This window comes from Antennarius striatus, chromosome 16, assembly GCF_040054535.1.
Source record: "Antennarius striatus isolate MH-2024 chromosome 16, ASM4005453v1, whole genome shotgun sequence".
NCBI classification, from domain to species: Eukaryota; Metazoa; Chordata; class Actinopteri; order Lophiiformes; family Antennariidae; genus Antennarius; species Antennarius striatus.
Genome location: NC_090791.1, coordinates 965,442 through 987,421, shown reverse-complemented (window position 1 = coordinate 987,421; position 21,980 = coordinate 965,442). Strand labels below are relative to the sequence as shown.

At 47.2% G+C, this 21,980-nt stretch overlaps 2 protein-coding genes across 4 annotated transcripts; both read left to right on the top strand.

Annotated features, from left to right (window-relative positions):
• The first annotated feature begins 1,305 nt into the window (after positions 1–1,305).
• LOC137610119 (globoside alpha-1,3-N-acetylgalactosaminyltransferase 1-like) lies at positions 1,306–7,627 on the top strand. 3 transcript variants are annotated; one of them, XR_011038414.1, is made up of 11 exons: positions 1,306–1,442; positions 1,869–1,989; positions 4,268–4,297; positions 4,557–4,601; positions 5,552–5,605; positions 6,009–6,041; positions 6,116–6,250; positions 6,334–6,466; positions 6,547–6,742; positions 6,831–7,076; positions 7,160–7,299. XR_011038414.1 is itself a non-coding variant. In XM_068337580.1 (11 exons), the coding sequence occupies exons 1-11, from the start codon at positions 1,379–1,381 to the stop codon at positions 7,299–7,301; spliced, it is 1,173 nt and encodes a 390-aa protein (XP_068193681.1). In that variant the 5' UTR covers positions 1,306–1,378; the 3' UTR covers positions 7,302–7,627. The 3 variants fall into 3 exon arrangements, 2 of the variants coding, with proteins under 2 accessions (XP_068193681.1, XP_068193682.1); XM_068337580.1 differs by having other exon boundaries at positions 6,857–7,076; positions 7,160–7,627; XM_068337581.1 differs by lacking the exon at positions 5,552–5,605 and having other exon boundaries at positions 6,857–7,076; positions 7,160–7,627.
• A 1,615-nt stretch (positions 7,628–9,242) lies between these two features.
• LOC137610099 (integrin alpha-3-like) lies at positions 9,243–21,758 on the top strand. Its single transcript, XM_068337548.1, has 29 exons — positions 9,243–9,361; positions 9,794–9,957; positions 12,014–12,141; positions 12,671–12,756; positions 13,332–13,468; positions 13,535–13,641; positions 13,737–13,829; positions 13,904–13,963; positions 14,051–14,204; positions 14,274–14,467; positions 14,541–14,629; positions 14,708–14,841; positions 14,916–14,993; positions 15,086–15,153; positions 16,326–16,459; positions 16,829–16,972; positions 17,047–17,144; positions 17,312–17,492; positions 17,768–17,854; positions 17,937–18,016; positions 18,212–18,289; positions 18,372–18,474; positions 18,542–18,718; positions 18,854–18,982; positions 19,060–19,170; positions 19,423–19,521; positions 19,633–19,758; positions 19,904–20,046; positions 21,620–21,758. Exons 2-28 carry the CDS (start codon positions 9,806–9,808, stop codon positions 20,012–20,014), a joined length of 3,138 nt encoding a protein of 1,045 aa, XP_068193649.1. The 5' UTR covers positions 9,243–9,361; positions 9,794–9,805; the 3' UTR covers positions 20,015–20,046; positions 21,620–21,758.
• The last annotated feature ends 222 nt before the right edge of the window (positions 21,759–21,980 follow it).

Genomic DNA, 21,980 nt, shown 5'->3' with positions numbered 1-21,980 from the left:
AGTTTGTTGGTTTGTTTGTTTGTTTGTTTGTTTGTTTGTTTGTTTGTTTGTTTGTGTGCTCTTGTTTTGTTTCTGGGCTCTGAAATAAAGTTTTATTTATTTTGATGTTTCTATTGACAAATAGAGTGATAGATGAACTTCATCCTCCTGTAGTTCAGATGTGTGTGTGTGTGTGTGTGTGTTCTGCATTTTAAAAATTACTCAGTTAAAAAACTAACAAATCAGATCAAGAGAATTTTACAGCTAACCCTAACTCTAACTAACCCCAACCCTAACTAACCCTAACCCTAACTCTAACTAACCCTAACTAACCCTAACCCTAACCCTAACTCTAACTAACCCTAACCCTAACTAACCCTAACCCTAACTAACCCTAACTAACCCTAACCCTAACTAACCCTAACCCTAACTAACCCTAACCCTAACTAACCCTAACCCTAACTAACCCTAACCCTAACCCTATTTGTTCAAGTCATAATCAAAGAACTGATCTAATATCCATCATCCATCCATCATCCATCATCCATCATCCATCATCCATCATCCATCATCCATCATCCCTCTTTCTATCCATCCATCCACCCGTCTTTTCCGCCAGATAGGTCAACCTGACTCATCCGTGGATGGATGGTTGGATGGATGAATGGATGGACGGATGGATGGATGATGATGGATGGTTCCTGCTGTTCCTCAAACCGCCGCCAGGCGTTGCTAACGGTCACCAGGATTGAAACAGTTGGTCGCCTTGTGACGTCACTCCGTGGTTTGGTTCAGCTGGCGTTGGGTGGGTCAGGCGTTGGGGGGGGGGGGGGGGGGGTCAGGGGTCGGGAGGGGGGGGTTAAACATGCTGAAGATATCTTATCATGAACCGGAGAACGATCCTGATCGTGATTCCAACAGATTCCAGACAGTTTTCCCGATGACGTCATCATCAATCAGAGGACGTCAGGATTTGTTTTCATAGTTTCATATTTGTTAAATAATTTCACCTTGTTTGACATCATTTACGTTTCTTGAACTAATCGATCAGATATGGGAGTGGATTAGTTTCAAATGTCAGGAGAGGAGTAGATCCTAGAACCTGATTAATGATTGACTATTGATTATCAGAGATAATAACTCCATCTTCACACGACACGCGCGTAAACGTCACAGGGGTAGGGGTAGGGGTAGGGGTGGGGGTGGGGTTGGGGGGGGCACATGCAGGACTCCAATCCGGAACCTTGTGGCTGTGGCGCGACAGCGCGCGCCCATCAGAAGTCATTAAGGAGACGTTTTCACTGACGTCATCGGTGGTGGTCACCTGGAAGGTGAGGGGTGAGGGGCAGAGCATAAATGTTTGCGCACTCGCGCACCTGCCTTTGATTGTCTACCGTTAATGCAGCGCGAGCCCGTGGTGGTCCAGTCACAGCGAGCTCGCGCGAGGAGCGGCACGCGGCCAGGTGGGTCTGATGCTCGGTGTGTTTGATGTGTTTGTGCGTCTCGTGCCCACCGTCAAGACTTCGTGTGTGTGTGTGTGTGTGTGTGTGTGTGTGTGTGTGTGTGTGTGTGTGTGTGTGTGTGTGTGTGTGTGTGTGTGTGTGTGTGTGTCAAGGAGAGATCCTCGAGCCAGGGTCCACGATCGATCCCTGATGGGGTGTGACGTTTGTCCGGTAACGTGTAACGTCCTCTGATTGGACCGGAGCCGCACGAGACGCATCGATTACCGACTGATCTCTGATGAATCGATAGTCTCATATTAATATTATTGATCTGACACTGATCGGGTTCCTCCATAACCAGACTGGGTTGAGTTGTGTGATTGATTGATTGGAAGTGTATTGATCTGATCACACTGATGGGATGTCGACCCCCACCCCCACCTGTAGCCCACCTTCACTTCCTGGTTGATGATCAGCTGACTGGACCAGAGCTGAGGGGTTGGTTAGGGATGGAGAGGGTAACCAGGAAGGCCGTCGCCGTGATCCTGCTGGCGGGACTGCTGCTCGGGTGAGTTCACGCTAGTACTTGTACTAACTTAAACTTAAACCAGAACTTAAATTAACCTAACCCAGTCACAGGGGGCGGATGAACTTTGGCGTCGTGCTTTGAGGTGGTTTTGAACCGGTTCAGTAAATACAGTCAGATTAAAGTGTGAGACGGGTGTCAGCTGCAGATTAGATTATAAAACACACCACTATCGACCAAACAGGACGCAGACGGCAATAGTCACATTTGACTGTCAATTAATATTTATTTATTTATTTATTTATTTATTTATTCAGTTCATTTTTCTTCTTTCCAGACATGTTATTACAACATATTTCACTTTCATCAGTGTTGAAACATCATCAGCAACATCCGAAAAGAAAAAAAAAGGGTTAATGGGTAGAAGCCATTGGCTGGTAAAATTCCCGTCCCCTAAATTATCAACAAAAACATCTGTCATTAGAATATGTAATCAACAAACTCAGACATTAAAAGTCTTCAACCAGCTCATACATTGACTTCCGACAGACGTTCATACCCTTATCCACTTCCAGACATTAGCCTTTACCCTAGAGTATAACCATGTTTACATTCTTCCTAGGAACACAAGGTTTGTTAACATCATGGATAGTCAAAACTAGACGTTGACCTTACCAGTGTTCTCCACAAGAATATAATGATCATATTAACCTCCCTCAGCAGACAGTGTTTATACAAGAATTAACCAGTTTGTTACACGCTAACAGTTCCACATGGTATTATATTGTCAGAAGATATCAACATGCTCTTTAAGGTCTCAAGTTAATGTTATCCCATGTTATCATGAATACATGTTGTTGTTTTGTTCATTAATCCATGTTTCTGACATCAATGGTGTAGATTTTTTGACTGTTCTATGAAATACTTGACGTGTCCAAAATCGTAGAGCTCCACTATTGAAGTGACTCTGTTGTACTGATCTCTGGTGTAGTAACAACTCTTGTCCGTCTTTATTGCTCGTATTTCGCCAACTCCTCTGCTCTCCTGATCACCATTGTTTTCATCTGGTCTGGAGAAAGCCCCTTTGTTCTGATGAAGATCCTGCAGTTGTTCGTCCAGGTGTTGGTCCAGGTGTTGGTCCAGGTGGTGGTCCAGGTGTTGGTCCAGGTGTTGTCGATCAGTCCATTCTTCTTCAGTTGTCGAGCTTTTTTGGCAATATCGGCATTATTTTTAGTGAGATTCTCATTAATGTAGACATTTTTTCCTTTCAGTTTGAAGCCTTGTTTCAGAAGAGGTATCTTGTGTTTACGATTGTTGAATTTTATCACACTGCAGGTGGTCTCCTACCTCCAGATGGTGATGGGTAACATGTCTCCATCTGGTCCGGATCTATAGTTATCTCCAGATCCCTCAGTTGAGAACTCACTTGTTGCTCCAGAGATTCAATGTCGGCGCTAGCCATAGCATTTCTGTAATTCCTCGGCTTGATTTTGATTCCAGTGATAATCACATCATTTATACGAATGCTTTGTTCCAAATCATCCATTCTTTGTTGTTCCTGTTCCAAGACAACAATTTTTCGGTCTTTTCCATCCATGTCTTTCTGCATTTTCTTCATTTTGTCCTTCATTTCTTCCAAGGCGTCTAGCACTGGTTTGAGCTTTTCTTCTAACTTTTTATCAAAGTCACTCCCTAACTTATCAAAGTTGCTCTTTAACTCACCCTTTAATTCTTTCATAGAGACCATCTGGTCTTTAGTATCCTCTGATTTTACTTTTGGTTTCGTCATTTTGCAGAGAATAAGTGAGAGTCAGTCTGGGTATGAGTTAGAGAGATAGAGACAACAGGAGACAGAAGAAAGACGTCTGCTATATAATATAATCAGTCACCAATCAATAGAAAATTGATAAGGGTGTCAGATTATTTCAGTCTACTCCAGGTTATTCCAGGTTAATCTGACTCGCCTTCTGTTTGCTCATCTTAAGCCCGCAAATTCATCACAGCTCTGTCACTATGTTACTATGGCAACTAATGTTTACCAGATAAGCCAGGTGGAGGTGACAGGGAAGGGCTGACTCCCATAATTCCCTTCACCATTAATAACGTATCGATCATTCGATTGATCATGTGACTTGAAGCAGAAAATTAGAGAGCGGTTGGCAGCAAGCTGAAAGAGAGGGTTAACTAGTTTAGTAGCTGTAACTAGTTACTGTAACTAGTTAAAGCTACTAAAAACTAATAAAACTGGCTTTTCTTTTCATCAGTAAAAAAATGTGAAATCTTGATAAAGACATTTGATTGTGTTTGTTTGAACCCACAGAGTGCTGCACTACTACACCCTGTCCAACAGGTAACACACACACACACACACACACACACTAGCCCCCTGTCGGGGTGGGGTCGTGTGCTGTTTGATCGGTGGTGGTAGGATGGCGTAGGGCACGACCTCTACGACCGACCGGTCGATCGCCGTCCAACATGTCGGACACCACAGGCATCCGACGTCCTGCACAGCCGGTCCCCCCCTCCAGAGGAGACTGGAATCATTTGAATCCTACGGTTGCCCGGACAAACGAGACGGAACTGAACCCGGTCGTCTGTTGTTTCAGAACCGAGTCTTTGGGGGAGGAGACTAAGATATCAGCTGACAGCAGGTTAGTAACACACACACACGCACACACAAAGTGTACATCTTAGCTTCCACATTAGCATTAGCACCAGCACTGATTTGACGAGCTGGAAGTGGGAAAACAGAGGGATACTTTACCGGCTGCCCTCCTCACAATGATTTTATCAACTCATTTTTATCTTCTGCAAGAAGTTTTTATGCATAAATTGTGTTTTGAAATGTGTAAAGAGTTCTGTCAGCAGTGAGAACATCACTAGATCGTCTGCACAAGTAATATCAGTAGACGGGATTCCACTGAACTGGATCCTGCTAACAACAACTAACATCTGAACGACGACTAGATTTGATGTAGCAAAAATTTGCTCAGCATTTCACTGTGTGAACCTGGACTGTTTCACTGTGCGAACCTGGACTGTTTCACTCCGTGAAACCGGATCGTTTCACTCCGTGAACCTGGACTGGTTCCTGGTCTCCGATGATCCATCATGTTGCTCTGAATGCTCTCAGTGTTCTTGTTAGCAGACAGGAGAACAGTGGTGTCTTTCTGACGGTGTGACGTCCTTTGTGTGACCTGTTGTCTGTATTGTTGTCGTTGTTGACCTCAGGTGTGGCGTTGACATTGAAAGGGAATGTTTGAAGGTCATTCAGAGGGCAGAACAAGTTGAAGGTTCTTCTAGTTTTTCCAGTTGGAATTTTTTTTTTTTCCTTCTGTGCTCGTTCAGATTCCCTCCAGCAGAGGGAGTCAAAGACAAAGAAATGAAAATTATTCCTGAAACTAAAAGAAGAGCAAATGGGTTTTTTTCTCATTTAAAACCTTTAAAAAATTTTAATTTCATTTAAAACCAAAATGTTTAGCCTCAACTTGTGAAAAATTATTCAAAACTACAAAAACCAGAGACGTCAGGAGACGTTCAGGTGTGATCAGTGACACCTGCTGGCAGCAATGGTGTGTGTGTGTGTGTGTGTGTCCTGCAGACCTTCTGACACACAGTCTAGGAGTTGTGACGTCCAGCTGATCGCTCCTGACCAGTGAGTATCTTCATCATCCTCTCTCGTAGTGACAGACGGGTGAGGCCGAGGGGGGCGGAGCCTCTCGATCACCTTTCATCCAGTGTCAGTTGGTTAACTTATTGTTTTAATTTGAACATCAGGTAAACTTTGAACAAATATGAAGCTAAACAAACAGGATTATTGATAAGCTACCTACCATCGATTGGAACCCAGTGATAGATTATTGATCAGCCTCCATGAGATTCTGGGAGGGATGATTTACCACCATGAAGCGTCTCCATTTAAGCAAAATCACATCGTCAAACTTGCCCTCAACATAAAACCTCTGTCAAACATTACTAACAGTGCTAACAATGCTAACAATGCTACTGGTACTCCAGTGTTGCGTTCCTGTTCTGATGACAAACCTGTTGTCTTCCAGTCTCCGGTACAAACAGCCGAGCGTCGTTCACGGGTGAGCGTCTCCTCTTGTTGTCGTTGTTGTTGTTGTTGTTTGTCGATGACTCCACTCTGTGTCCCTCCCTGCAGTCGTACTGACGTGGTGTCGGTGACGCCCTGGTTGGCGCCCGTCGTCTGGGAGGGAACCTTCTACCCAGTTCTGATCGACAGCATCTACCAGCGACAGAACGTTAGCATCGCGGCTACCGTGTTTGCCGTCGGGAAGTAAGTACGACATCACGAAGCTGCATTTTCCTCGCTCACCTGAACGCAACATTCCGGCTTTCACTCTTTGATAACCTGGACAGGTACGTCCAGTTTCTGAAGAACTTCCTGGAGACGGCGGAACAGTTCTTCTTCGTCGGTTTTGACGTGCACGTCTACGTGTTCACCGATCAGCCTGACGCCATCCCGGACGTCCGGATCGCCGATGGCAGACAGGTAAACGGGTGATGGGTCGCGACCAGAGAATGTCAGGAGCTGGTAGACTTTTAAACCCCGCCTCCCTCTTCCTGGTCCAGCTGACGGTGCGTTCAGTGCCCAGCTCCAACCGCTGGCAGGAGATCTCGGCTCGCCGGATGGAGCTGATCCAGGCGCTGATCGAGGAGACGCTCCTCGCCCATGCCGACTACATCTTCTGCCTGGACGTTGACTCCAAGTTCCACGGGCGCTGGGGGGCGGAGTCACTGAGCGGACTGGTCGCCGTGTTGCATCCCGGTCAGTCAACACACTGCTGCACCGTCCTCAGCCAATCAGAGTCTCTGAAATCGATTTGCTGGGTCTGAAGTGTGCTTGACCTGTCCAGGTAACCCCTCCTACCTGTGCGTTCAGGGTACTACGAGGATGGCCGCAGCCGGCTACCGTATGAGCGGCGGCCCCAGTCCAGAGCCTACATGGCCCCCGAAGACGGGGACTTCTACTACTGCGGGGGGGCGTTCGGAGGCAGCGTCCAGGAAGTGCTCCTGCTGACCCAAACCTGTCGCCACAACTTCGAGGCCGACGCCCGGGAAGGCATCGAGGCGGCGTGGCAGGAGGAGAGTCACCTGAACAAGTAGGTGGTGTCCACCTGATCTGGAGGGGGGGGCCTCACCTAGATGGGGGTAGGGGTTTATCTTCTGCTGGTTGTGTTTCCAGGTACATGTGGATCCACAAACCCACCAAGGTGCTCTCGCCTGAGTACCTGTGGCAGGACTTTCACCCCAGAGATCCCAAAATGCACATCATCAGGTTCTCCGGAGTCGTGAAAAACTACGCCGACATCCGACCCAACGTTTGAGTCCGGATGGAACCGGATCAGACTGGAACGAGGGTTTGGAGAAGCCCCGCCCTCACACCTGTACACAGCAGTGTCCAGAACATCAGCTAACCTGTAACTCTACCTGGCATGTGCAGCTCTCGTTTGGCTGACGATTGCAAACTCATGGAACTCAGAATTACTACTGCACTTGAATGTGTCGCACGTGAATAGTTAGCGTGCTAACGGGACGTAGTTAGCGAGTTAGCCGCAGGCTAGGCTAAAGCTAAAACTTATGGTGCCTTTCTGTAACAAATACATTGAATAAATATAAATATGAGGAGATAAAATTGAATTTATTTTGTAATTGTTATTCCACTATGAATAAATCTGAAATTTTTTTGCACTTTAAATTTTTATGGAAATTTCTGCTAACTGGAGGAAAAGGGTTTTGTTCTCTAATAATTGCGCTGAGCGTAAAACTTTAATGATTGTGTCGTTAGAATCATCCAATCAGAATCAGTCCTGGTGGTGATGCCTTCAGGGGTCATGTGATTATCTAAATGGTGTTTCTGCATGTAAATTAAAGAAATGTAATAAACTTAATGTTTATTTTGACGTGTGAACAGTGTCGTCGCGTTCTCCGGTGAAACATCAAAGGTTTACATCTTAAATAAGGATAAATTGAGCAGATAAAGGATCAGATAATACGAGTCTGCAGATTTAAGGATGTTATGTTCTAAAAACGAGCTGTGTGATTGGCTGTTCATCCCAACCAATCAGATTCATCCCCAGTTTGTTTTCATTTTCCAGCAGCAGGAACTTTTTTAGCCTTGGCTTCCCGTCCAATCAGCAAACGGACAACAAATGGTTAAATTAAGTCCTGCTGGTTCGTGATGCATTCAAGTGCAGCTTGTAATGAAAGACAGGAAGCCTTTAATCACCTTCCCTTTGACTGTTTCAGGTTGGCAGATGGTGGATGCTGATTGGCTATTGTAGATGGACCTGGCAGAATCAGATAAACTGATTTTAGGCGACTGGAGAGGAAGAAATGCCGCAGTCGTTTCTTTTTGTCTTAGTTTTGTTTTTTACTCAAATATTTAGGTTTTTGGTCCAATAGCAGCAGGAGCAGAACCAGGAGGAGTAGATCTGTGTTCTGATTGGATGAAATTAAACATGTGACCATTCCACCTTCTGATTGTTTTCCTCCATCAGCTCCAGGTTCAAATGGAGCTGATTGGCTGGAGTTCCTGTTGTTCCTCCCTGAACAGGAAGTGTACATCTGTTAGCTTCCAGATTAGCATCGCTAGCAGCAGCACAGATTGACTGACAGACTTTTCATGTCAACATGATGGAAATGGAGCAACTGGGAAGTGACTCAATTTAAAAAGATTTGTCATTGTTCTCAGTGGGACACGCCCACAGGCCACGCCCCCTAGAGGGTCTTTTAAACTGGGGTTTCTTCTGTTTAGCCCAGGGAAGTCCAGACTATGGTCATGTTGTACGCTCAGGGGCGGGGCCTCAGTGAGGGGCGGGGTCGATCCATCCTCATTTCATTTTCTTTAATTCCTGTGATTTTTGGAACAAACAAATGTTTGAATTTCTGCTAACAGATGGAGCGTGTGTGTGTGTGGTGTGTGTGTGTGTGTGTGTGTGTGTGATTGTGTTCCTGTATGTGTGAGACAAAAACACCACAAATACAGGAAACTGATACTAGGGGTGTGTGAGAGAGCAGTCAAAGTTCAGACCTCATAATGTTAGTCAAACACACACACACACACACACACACACACACACACGCACAAACATATATTGTGTGCAGAGAGAGAGAGACAATCAAGGTGCCCTCGCACACTCAAACGTCCTGAATCCATTTGACTTGTGTGTGTGTGTGTGTGTGTGTGTGAGACGTGTGGGCGGGTTAACGCAGAGAGAGAGACATGATTTCATCTCAGGGCGAGCGAGCACAGCTGAAGAATGAGAATGAGGGAGAGGACGGCGGTAGAGAGGCAGAACTGAGCGCGTGCAGAACCGACGGCGAGCAGACAGACGAGAAGCGAGGCCACTTCCTGTGGAGGCTCATCAGACATCAGGAGAACCAGGTAGAATGTCTCAGCTCTGTTATTATTATAATAGTATTATTGGTAGTATTAATGGAATTATTACTTGTATTAATAGTTTATTTCAATCGAACTAAGAAGAAACATTTTCTGGTGAATTCTGGACGTTTTATTTCCTCTTTATCATCATGGTTTTCTTGTGATGCGTTCACTGACAGTTATTCTGTTGTAACACGGAGCGCTCTGTGCAGTGAGGTTTTAATAGTTTGCGATCATCATTGAGGTTCCAACGTGACGTGGGTTCACGTGGGTTCACGTGGGTCATGTGTTTCCCTTGGGGGGCACTGTCGACATCTTCAGGTGGTTTGATGATCAAAGTAATCAGCAGGTCACGTGACCTCCAACGGCTGATGTATGGGACGTTCCACCTCCCCCCACCCCCCCTTCATGAGCTGCTTGTTGTCGTCCTGTCAGGTGTGCGTCTCCATGGCGACAGGCGTGTTGGTGCTTTTGAGCGTTGGCGTGTGCGCGGCGCTGAACCTCGACACGTCGTTCCCACTGCTGAAGACGGGCGGAGACAAGAGTCTGTTTGGGCTGTCGGTCGCCCTGCACCAGGACCTGCAGACAGACAGCTACCAGTGAGTACAGACCCGTCTGTCTGCCGGTCACCTGTCTGTCTCTCACCTGTCTGCCTGTCACCTGTCTGTCTCTCACCTGTCTGTCTCTCACCTGTTTGCCTGTCACCTGTCTGTCTCTCACCTGTCTCCCTGTCACCTGTCTGTCTCTCACCTGTCTCCCGTCTCTTGTTACCAGCAGTGGTTGAGGCAGTCTGTGTGTCGGTAGCGTGTGTCCACCGTACTGAAGCTCTGACCTCACTTCCTGTCTGTTCATCCTTCAAACCAGCTTTAGCCTGTTAGCATGTTAGCCTGTTAGCGTTCGTCTGAGATGCTCTGGTCATTTTGAGACGCTGGATGCTCATCAGAGCTGAAGGTCACATGACCTAATGACAGGAAAGTCCTCTGTGTGTCTTTGTCTGTTTCCTGTCCTCTGTGTGTGTGTGTGTGTGTGTGTGTGTGTGTGTGTGTGTGTGTTCCGTCCTTCAGACGGCCCCTCATTTATTCCACAAATGTAGCGACAACAAAGAAACAGCTCTGAGGTCCTTCAGGACGTTCCAGGCGTCCTTGAGTTCCAGGTCTGAGGTCTGGAAGAATCAAGGTGTCCTTGAAGGAGATTCTGGTTCCTTCAAGGGGTTCTGGAGCTCTTTGATGGAACTCCTTCTTTGGGATGTTTTATCAGGACTGTTGGACCTTCATGACCAGAATCTGTGACCCGAACATCATCATCATCATCATCATCATCATCATCATTGGTTCACCTCACAAGTTTAAACGAAAAATACTTTAAACCTGTTACACAGGAGGAATTCACACACACACACACACACACACACACACACACACACACACACACACACACACACACACACACACACACACACAGAGGCGAATGCCCTGCAGCATTAATAACGCTTAGAGAATCTCCTCAAGGCTGAGAAAACATCAGGCACCGCTGGATGTTTGGGCTCAAGGAGGTTCAGGGAGTCATTGAGGAGATTCCAGGGTCCTTGAGTTGTCCTTGAGAAGTGTGAAGTGGTTCTGAAGGCGGTCCTGGAAAGGCTACTCCAAATTCCAGGGTTCCTGGAATAACTTTTTTCAGTCCTTGCAGACATTTTGGAGCTCAATGGAGGATGTTCAAGGAAGGTGTGTGTGTGTGTGTGTGTATGTGTGTGTGTGTGTGTGTGTGTGTGTGTGTGTGTGTGTGTGTGTGTGTGTGTGTGTGTGTTTATGTGTGTGTGTGCGTGCGTGCTGGTGTTGTCTCCTGAGGTCACATGACCCCAAAGTCACATGACCATTCCCTCCTCCTCCCCTGTCCCACAGTGTTGAAACATCTGGTACAGGGGTCACCCAGAGGTCACCCAGCTGTCTATCTCTGTGTCACCATGGCAACCGTCTCTTTATGTTCTGTAATTGGATTGGTTGTTAATGGACCACACACGTAATGTGGTTCCCCAGGGAGCCGTGGGGTCATCGTGTCATCTGATTGGTTCTTCCTCTGTGATTGATCATCCATACTTGATCAATAATCACCAGAAAGGTTCCAGCGGTCCTTGAATGTTAAAAGGTTCGAGGTTCTGTGGCCTTGAGAAAGTAACAGGTGTCTTTGAAGTCCTTGAGGGCTACAGATCACCTCAAACAGGAAGTCAGAGCTCTGAAATGACGCCTACGAGCCGTCGCCATGGTGACACACCTGAGATCAGATCAGAGACCTGGATCAACTATTGTGTGTTCAGCTGAGACACTGGTGTGTGTGTGTGTGTAATGCTCTCTAAATGAGTTTCATTTCCTGTCCTGTAGTCAGACCTGCGTGCACACACACACACACACACACACACACACACACACACACACACACACACACACACACACACACACACACACACACACACACACACACACACACACACACACACACACACACCAAGGTGTTAAATCAATTCACAGCTGTTTGGAAACATTTCACACAGTGCATGCCTGTATGCGTGTGTGTGTGTGTGTGTGTGTGTGTGTGTGTGTGTCTGTGGTTCCTTTAAGTTCACACCATTATTAATTGGCTCCGCCCATCTCGTCCTGACAGACTGCTAATTGGAGCGCCCAGGGAGAAGGCGGAGCCTAATGTCCCAGCCAATCGAACAGGAGGAGTATACGCCTGTCCGATCACCGCTGACCAGTCAGATTGCAGGAGAATGGAGCTCGTAGGCCGAGGTGAAGACACCCGACACACACCCGACACACACCCGACACACACCCGACACACACCCGACACACACCCGACACACACACTGGTTCCAGCTGAATCTCATCTGGACTAGAACCAAACATCTTCACGTTAGCATCATGCTATCCAGCAGCTATTAGGTTAAATAAAGTTTTCTATTTTCTCGTGTATTTTTTTAAATCCTCTTCACAACTCCACACCAGAACCAGAACCACTTCTTCCTGATGACATCATGTCGTCTCTTTAACCTGATTGTCGTCTGGTGATGCCTGGCAGTCACAACTCAGGTCCCACTGCCTTCGGCCTATCAGCGATGTTATCGCTGCCCTGATGCATTATGGGTAGTGCATCCTTCAGTAAGCAGTGACAGCTGCGGTCTGTTTCTGTCTTATCAGACAAGACCTGATAAAGATGTCCTGAGTGGTCATCAGGTGTTGCCGTGGCAACTTATGGGAGGACGGCCCACCCGGCCTGCGGCGTGTCACTCACCTTTCTACCTGTCCCGCCTTCTTTCAGACCTGGACCTGGATGAGGACCTGATTGAAGACATGTGGTTGGGCGTCTCAGTGGCCAGTCAGGGCCGGCCTGGTGGGAGGGTCCTGGTGAGTCTGCTCTCTGATTGGCTGATCCTGCTGTCGCTGACATGTCGACACCTTTCCACAATAAAGGTCGGCTTGTGTTTTATCAGTGGAATGCTTTTAATGTGAAGGCGAGTAAACATCCAGTTCTTAAAATGACAAACAATCATCACTGGACCAGAGACAACGACAACAATAACAACAACAACAACACCGACAATAACAACAACAACAACAAAAATCATAAATATAAGGATCCGTGTGGGTATTCAGTGTCTCTTATAAAAAAAGAAACTTCCTTTTATTCTGTTCCATCGTGCTCCTTTAAACTGATCAAACTGACTCGCTGACTGACGCGGTAACTAACCCTAACTAAAATAACTAACATTTAAACTGACCACATGATGTTACTGAATTATCGACCAGCCTCACTAACTTAATGATGACTAAATAAATGAACTAATAGATAAATTTGACTGAGCTAAGTAACTAACTGACTAACTCACTAAGTAACTGACTAACTAACTGACTTACTAACCAACTGACTGATCGACTAAATAACTAACCGACTGACTAACTAACTAACTCCCCCCCTCCAGGCGTGTGGTCACCGCTTCATTAAACTCTACGGAGCTTTCAGACTCAGACAGATGATTGGCCGCTGTTATCTCCGTGGAAACGACCTCCAGTTTGACGACGGCGACCTCCACTGGCAGAACCTGGACCAGCCCTGCAGGTGGGTCAGGTGACGTGTGTCCGACGCGTCATGTGACCCGCGGTGGTGACGTGTTTCTGTGTTCAGTCACCTAGGCGACGTCAGCGGTGAGGTCATGTGTAACATGGGGATCTCCGCCTCCATCACTCAGACCGAGGTCATCGTCGGCTCGCCGGGAAGCTTCGACTGGCAAGGTGCGCTTCATTTGCTCACCTGTCGGTGTGATGGGCGGCGGCCTCGTGACTGGGTGATGTCCCTGTGTGTGTGTGTGTGTGTGTGTCTGCTGAAGGTAACGTCCACGTCTCCTGGATGAACCCTGACGTGGAGTTCGACACCCAGACGAGCTCCTTCAACAACCTGCAGCGCCGAAACATCTACATAGGTGCGCTGGCCCTTTAAATGCCCCACCCCTCCCTCTCAGGTGTGTGATGTCATCACCTTCTGTTGTCTGTGCAGGTTACTCGGTCACGCAGGCTCGCGGTCTTCTCTCTCAGGATTATGAAACCATAGCAACAGGTGAAGGACGAACATAAGATCCAATCGGTTCATCAGCTGATTGACGGATTGATTGATTGATTGATTGATTGGTGTATTGATTGGCAGGAGCCCCTAAGGACAGTAAAGAAGATGCCCGTGGCTCGGTGCTGCTGGCGGTCAAACGGGCGGATAAACTGACGATTCAGCAGACCCTGCGTGGCGAACAGACGGGCTCGTACTTCGGTAACGCCGTGGCGACCGCCGACCTCAACAGCGATGGGTAACGGTTTTCACGTCACTTCCTGTCAGACAGGAAACAGCCAGATTTGAGACTTCTTGTCTCCTTCAGGTGGAACGAGCTGCTGGTGGGCGCTCCTTTTTACTTCCGGCGTCAGCAGGAGGCGGGCGGGGCCGTTTACGTCTTCATGAACTCAGGAGGTGCGTTTGAACCCGGGGCCAGCGTGGTGCTGAGGGGCCCCGCCGGTTCGGGCTTCGGCATGTCTGTCGCTGCCGCTGGGGACCTGAACCAAGATGGCTTCCAGGGTGAGGACCTGATGAAGACGAAGATGAAGGGTAACGCCCGCCGGGTCGACGCCCTGACGTGTGTCCGTTTCAGATTTCGCCGTCGGAGCTCCGTTCCATGAAGCGGGGAGCGTGATGATCTGGAGCGGGAGCAGCGAGGGCGTCTCCACGGAACCGAGCCAGGTCTCGCAGCGAGCGCGCCTGTGTGTGAGACACCGGTGTCGATCACACCTGTGACTCCTCCTCTTCCTGTCCGCACAGGTGATCTGGGGCCACGGGGTCTCCTCCAGGTTCAGCACCTTCGGATACTCGCTGTCCGGGGGTCTGGATGTCGACGGGAACAAATACCCCGACCTGCTGGTGGGCTCGCTGGACGACACCGTCGCTCTGCTCAGGTACCTGATATTTCTGCTACTTCATGAGTAATTGATTGATTGATTTATTGATTGATTGACTTTCTTCCTCTTAGAACACGTCCAGTCATCCAACTCCATAAGACTCTCGGAGTTTCTCCGGACATTGTCGACCCAAACAGCTGTGACTTCTGGTGAGATTTAAACCCGTCACCTGCTAACACGCTACATGCTAACAGGCTGATTCACCGTGTGTGTGTGTGTGTGTGTGTGTGTGTGTGTCCAGTGTTCAGGTGGAGGTATGTTTCTCCTACACGTTCACCACAGGAGAGACGAGCGACCGAGACAATGTCAGTGAGTAATCGATCATTCTGATTGGTGGATCAGGGACCATCTACAACCTTCTGGAGGTTCCTCTGGAGGTTCTTCAGAACCAGGTCCCTCAGGGTCCGGTTCTATCTGGAGAAGCGTCTCCAGGCTGAAACGTCTCAACCTGATGTCCAACTTTAAGCGAGTTGGAGGCCTGCATTGCTAGCCGTGTGGGCGTGGTTCAGAATAAACCAATCAGAAGGTGTTCCTTAATGCCGTAGGATAATGATATATAGAGATATAAAACATATAATATTATCTACATTAAAAGATAATTGTGGTCTTTCCTAGCCTTTATTTTAATCAGGCACCTTCAGGACGACTCGAGTCATCCTCTGAGCCCAAACTAGCGAGCAGCTTGTTAGCATGTGGCTAACCCGACAGATGGCGTTTTTAAGAGGGCTTGATGCTAACGAGTCTGTTTATGGTCACCAGTGTTAATTATCATTAGTGTGTGTGTGTGTGTGTGTGTGTGTGTGTGTGTGTGTGTGTGTGTGTGTGTGTGTGTGTGCGTGCTCTCAGCTAATTGGACAGCCTGACTGATTGACAGGACAGAGCTGTCAATTAACCTCAACAGTTAATCAGTGAAGTCTCACACACACACACACACACACACACACACACACACACACACACACACACACACACACACACACACACACACACACACACACACACACACACACACACACACACACACACATCACTGGGTGTCCTTGTATGTCCTCGTGTCCTTGTCTTCTGTGTTTTTCTGAATTATAAATCACATTACACCAACTGATATTATTACATCTGTGACCAATCAGAGACAAGGTCTCACTGTTGCTATGACACCAGAGCCCCCCCACACACACACACACACAAACACTGTCGATGTGATTTGATGTTTAATGTGAAGAGAGGAAAACTGAAAATATGAATTAGTCGCACTTATTGAACGAGAAAATAATAATCATGCAAACAAATTAAAAAATAATATTGAGTGCTTTTTTAAATGATGAATTAAATTCAGCACAAATTTCCCAGGATTTTTGGTAAATTTAAAAAGTGAGAAACACCTTTCAGGCTCTAAAACGGTCACAAAACCTTGACTTTCTCAGGATGATCAAGTTTTACCTGCCCGATCAATAAAATCAAACTAACTCTCCGTTTTCCAGCCGTCCACTTCACCGTGACTGCCGATGTTGCCCTCAACCCCCGCCTCCGTTTCCATAGCAACGGGCAGAACGCGTACTCTGGCTTCCTGTCCGTGCCGAGACAGCGGTGCAAAACCCTTCGAGTCGGACTGCGGGTGAGACGCCATGAAGGACAAATGTTTGTCGTTCTGCCACATTTCTTCTGCTTGCTAGCGTGGACGTCCTGTGATGTCACGCTTCACGCGTGTCCCATCAGGCCCGGTGGCGAAACGCCGTTAAATCCAATTTACTCTACATTCCTGACGGTCATTCCGCGGATCATCACGCCTGATTTCCTTGCGGATGGATTCGCTTGACTTGCACTCTTTTGTTTTATCGCTGGTGCGTTCAAGGACACTCTGGAGTTTGAGCCTCCGTCCTCAGCGGCTCAAGAGACACCTGTGGACATCAGGAATATTAGAACCTTAATCCCTTGTATGCCAACTGTTGCTGACTTCCTGCTCTGTGTGTTCTTTGTACGTCAGAGTCCGATTCGAGATAAAGTGGAACCTCTGGTGTTCTCCCTGGAGGTGTCGCTCCACGAAAAACTTCCCAAAAGAAGGAACGCAGTTCAGGATCTGAGACGCTACCCCGTCCTGAACCAGACCCCCCAACCCATCAGAACCCAGGTCAGAACTTGGAAGAACTTACAGTTGTCCCAAACTCGCGGACCCCTTTGACATGTCAACTTTTTGTCTCAAAGATCCACTTCCAGAAGGCTTGTGGTTCTGATAATCGTTGCCATAGTAACCTACAGATGACAGCCCAGTTTACTGAGGAGAACCAGACGCCTTTCCCAAGGTTAGTGAACCCCTGGTCCTCTAAGAGTTTTGTCGGTCCATTCCGCCTCAAGAAAAAATTCTTGATTCCTGTTCCTTCTTCCAAAAATAAAATTATTTCTCTGCATCATTTCTACACATCATAAGTTTGTTTGCGTATTTTCTATTTGCATGTGTCTTCGCGTCCAGGTTGAAAGACAGGCAGGTTTTTTACTACAAAGGCAGCGTCAGTCGATTGTTTCTGGAGGTTAACATTAGCAACACACCGTCGCCGGGCCAACCAGCTGAGGATGCTCACAATGCTGTTCTGAACATTAGCGTCCCACCGATGCTCATCTACTCTGGAGTTCGAGCAAAAGCTAAGCTAAAGGTAGGAGGCAAAACGGAAAGGGATGTAGAGCAGAGTGTCATCTGCATAGAGGGAGGGACGTAGTGGTACAATATGACCCAGACTACAATCGGAAACAACCAGTACCCAAGCATGAAGCACAAACCTGACTTGTGATTTGATGGCTTGAGTCGGTACTTGAACTGATCCCCAGAGACCATGTGACCTGGACTCACCTAGACCAAGGTTAGGGTACCAGAACCGAAACTTTCCTGAGCCCAGTTTCTTCTCCCATCAATCATGCGTTTGTGTTTCAGGGTGTCGTCCCGGTGATAGTCGAGTGTTCTGTTGAAGGTGCGGTTCTTCTTTGTGAGCTGGGGAACCCGTTCAGAAGCAACCAGGAGGTACAGGAAGTACTACTGCTCGTACCGTCGTGTGTAGAGTACAGTGTTCTGATCCGTCGAGTCATTTTCGCTTGTGTTTCAGGTTCAGGTGTCAATCATATTTCAGATGTCTGAGATCAGTTTAGACAGCAGAGAGATTGAGACGCTGCTGCAGCTGTCCACGTGAGCCACACACACACACACACACACACACGGACACACACACACACGGACACACACACACACACTCACACACACACACACACACACACACACACACACACACACACACACACACACACACACACACACACACACACACACACACACACACACACACACACACACAGGTACTGAGTTGTCATTTTGTGTCTTCAGGCTCAGTGATCAGTCAGAAATCCATCCCATCTTGGTCTCCATGTTGGTGGAGTATTCTCTGCAGACGTCTCTGTCTCTGTAGGTAACACCCCATGGAGGCTATGAACTCTGACCTTTAACAAGATTACCTCACTTCCTTTTACTTCTCATGCAATGATAGAATCCACCAGTCTGGCCCCACCTTCTTCAGCGGTCATGTGATCGGTGAGTCGGCGATGAAGACGACTGAAGACGTTGGCAGTCTGTTGTTGTTCACCTTTCAGGTTGGTCTAGAGATCACTCTTTTCACGGAATTTACACCACGTGTGAACATGCTACTTTCTTTGACAGGTGCATTTGAATGGGAAGCCACTGGGTCGCCTAGGTAACCTGCAGGTGGAGTTTGATTGGCCGAGCGAGGCGGCCAGTGGGAAATGGCTGCTGTACCTCACGGAGATCCAAATGAATGGCACATCAGAACCTCACTGTGTTCCATCAGGAAACATCATCAACCCTCTCAGCCTCACGGTAACCATGGCAACAGCTGCCTCACAAAACCCACAACCACAACCCACCTCAGCAGACACATCCATGTTGGGGCTTGCAAATTTGATCTTGTGCAACTGCTTTGCTGTGAGTCGCTAATACTTCCTGTTTGCTCAGCTGTCAAAGGAGGAGAAGAGGAAGAGGAGGAGCTTGGAGGAGGAAGGAACGGAGAACAATGATGTGCACGGAGAAAAAACTCTACCTGTCCTCCACCTTTGGGGACAGAGGAAGAAGTCTTACACTTTGGTGTGAACATGCTGTTGTCAGTTGGGTCGTGCAGATGTCCATAGAAAATAATTGTTAACTATGGTTTGTATTTACAGAATTGTGGGGGCGGGGCTAATTGTGTGACGTTCGTGTGTCCGCTGGTCAACATGAACAACTCAGCAACTCTTACTGTTCGAGCCAGACTCTGGAACTCCACCATGATTGAGGTAAATCAAACACACTAGCTAGCGAACATACGTAGCATTTAGCTTTAGCGGCTACATACACTGACGTTATTGGCGACCAAAAACGAAGCTCAAAATGTTTCATCAAGTGACTAAAACATACTATGAGAATGATGATATATGATTTACAACTGCTTGCTAACATGTTAGCCACACTTTTAATGCTGCTAATTTACTAAGATTCTGTTTGAGTTTGTTAGCAGAGAAGCTAACTCGAAGTTCCGTCTTCTTTAGGATTATAGCGATGCAAGGAGTGTGTTGGTTCGAGGCCGGGTGACATTGAAGCTGCAAACGGACAAGCCAGCAATCAACATGGAGTCTCAAACGACAGAGGTGCTAATGTTAGCTAGGGCCAGCATCCTCTTGAGGCTTCAGTTTTTATTACATCCACCCTCTATCAAGTTTCTCTCTGAATCGCAGCTTTTAAAAAAACGTTTTCTGCAGATGAACGTCCTGATTTACCCTGAGCTGTGGCAGCAAGCGGACTCCGGTGCCCCGGTATGGATCATCGTGGCGTCCGTCTTGGCTGGAGTCCTACTGCTGGCTGTGATATGCCTCATGCTCTGGAAGGTACCTGAGAACCGAACACCTCCTAACCGGTTGATATTCAGGATCAACTCCAAGGATCAAACCAAATGTGGTTCCATGAAGTCATTGATTAGTGTTGTTGTCGCGTCCTGGTTGGTAAACAGTTGTGTTGCCCCTTGCTGTTCAGTGTGGTTTCTTCAGGAGAGCCAACACCAGAGAGCTGTACCAGGCAAAGACCCAGAAAGCCCATGTGAAGACCCAGCCTTCAGAGAAGGACAGGCTGGACGAGGAGCTCTGAGACTGGGCAGACCACTGCCAGAGCGCCCCGCCGTAAGGACCAGCTGACTTTAACTGTTACCACCTGAAACCCGACCGCAAAACCTCCATTTGAAGCATTCCTACCCCAGACGGGATAATCCTCACTGCTGCAGAACTTTAGGATCATCAGAGAGTCTATTAAACCAGGCTCACACTTGTCTGCAAATCTATGATGTAAAATATTGGCTTCAAGAGCCAATATTAACACAGACGGAACCGTCTAGTATCTGGTTCCTCTGAAGGTTCCAAACTTTAAAGAGATCAGAATCCCGGCTCTGTGACTTGGTTCTAAATAAACCAGCCAATCAGAATGTGTTCCAGGTCTCAAACTGACATCAGACCAGACTCTTTTCTGAACCATTTGTGTCGTCGTCATCAGATATTGATCTGATCAGTCTGATGGAATCAGTGACTCTCAGCATCTCATCTACTATCTGACCGCCGACCAAACTCTTTGCCCTCACCTTCGATCAGGTTTCCTCTCCGCCATTTTTCCATTTCAAACAAATAACCGCCCACAACTTTAAGTATCATACATGTTGACCCAGTCCATGAAGAAAAACAACAGATTACTGCCAATTTAAATAACAAGAAATTATTGCGCATTTTGTGAGAGCATCACTTCAGTCAAGGGCCATTATATATCAATTAGGAAAGATGACTGGCCAATGAAATCAGAGGAGGCTTTTCCTCATTGGGTATTGACATTTCTAGAGAAGATTATACTTTAGAAAATTGGTAGGATGAAACCTGATGGGTCCGTTTGGGCTGTTCAGAATCCCATTGGTTGACATGAATGATGGACGCGAGAGAATACCTGTTGTAATGTGGAACAAACCGGATTACTGGGTTCACTTCCTAGTTACCGGTTTGTTACTGACTGCTAACTGACTCTCCAATCTCTCGTTCCTTCCTTCTTTCCAGCTGTACTTCCTGCATCTGCTGATCAGCTTGTCAATGATTATTTTATTGATCTTATGTTACACGTTTTTTCAACTGTAGCAGCTACAGTTGTGCTCCTTCCATCCTTTGTGATTTTCCTGGTATTTGTGTAATAATCTAGTTGCTGCCAGCCAATTGATCAGTTGCTTCAGCTTCTTGTTAACACTTTGAAGTTGTTAAATTTAGTGAATGTGGAAATCTTAGACCTGGTTCATCAATGACAGGTCGTAATAGATCCATTTAGAGAGAACAGCTCATATGGAAGTAAATGCCTGGAGGGACTAGTTCAGGTATCGCCAACTGGAGTTGGGTCTGGGTTGGGTCGAGGTCCCACCCAGTCCAGTCTTTCAACTCCCTGTAGAGTTTTAGAGGTGGTTAAACGTCAGGTTCGGTTCCTCCTGGGGCCTCCTTTCAGAAGTTCCTGGCCAACTTGAAAGAGACCCAGAACTCTCTGAAATTACTAAAATTAATTGAACCTCATGTCTACAAAATTGCACTTTGGTATTTTGCTAGCTGTACTTTTTCTTGTCCTTTCGTTCTTTGGATTCTTTTGGTAAAGACATGACTAGGATGGGTATCACACCTTTCTCTACAGTCTTCATTCCAGTTGCTTTGTTAAAAAGAATTATGTCTTTCTTTGCAGTGTGGTTTCTTCGCACGCCGGAGGGAGTGGCAGGCGGCGGCTCTCCACCAGGGGAGGATTATGGGTAAAGAGCAGCAGCAGCAGCAGCATACAGATGCTGATGGTTTCCTGATCCAAGACAAATTCGCTTCATCCAGGAACAGGAAGTCACCCAAACACTGGGTCACCTATTGGACAGAGACACACTGAGAGACTGATGGTATCCACGGAAACAAATTCTGAATTGGGTTAGACCAACCCAACAAGTCCTGAACCAAACCAGACTGGTACAACATAGCCTTAACAGACAAAACCAGACAAACTCATCCTGAACTGAACCAAACCGGACCAAGATATCCTTAAATGGACCAAACCAGACCAA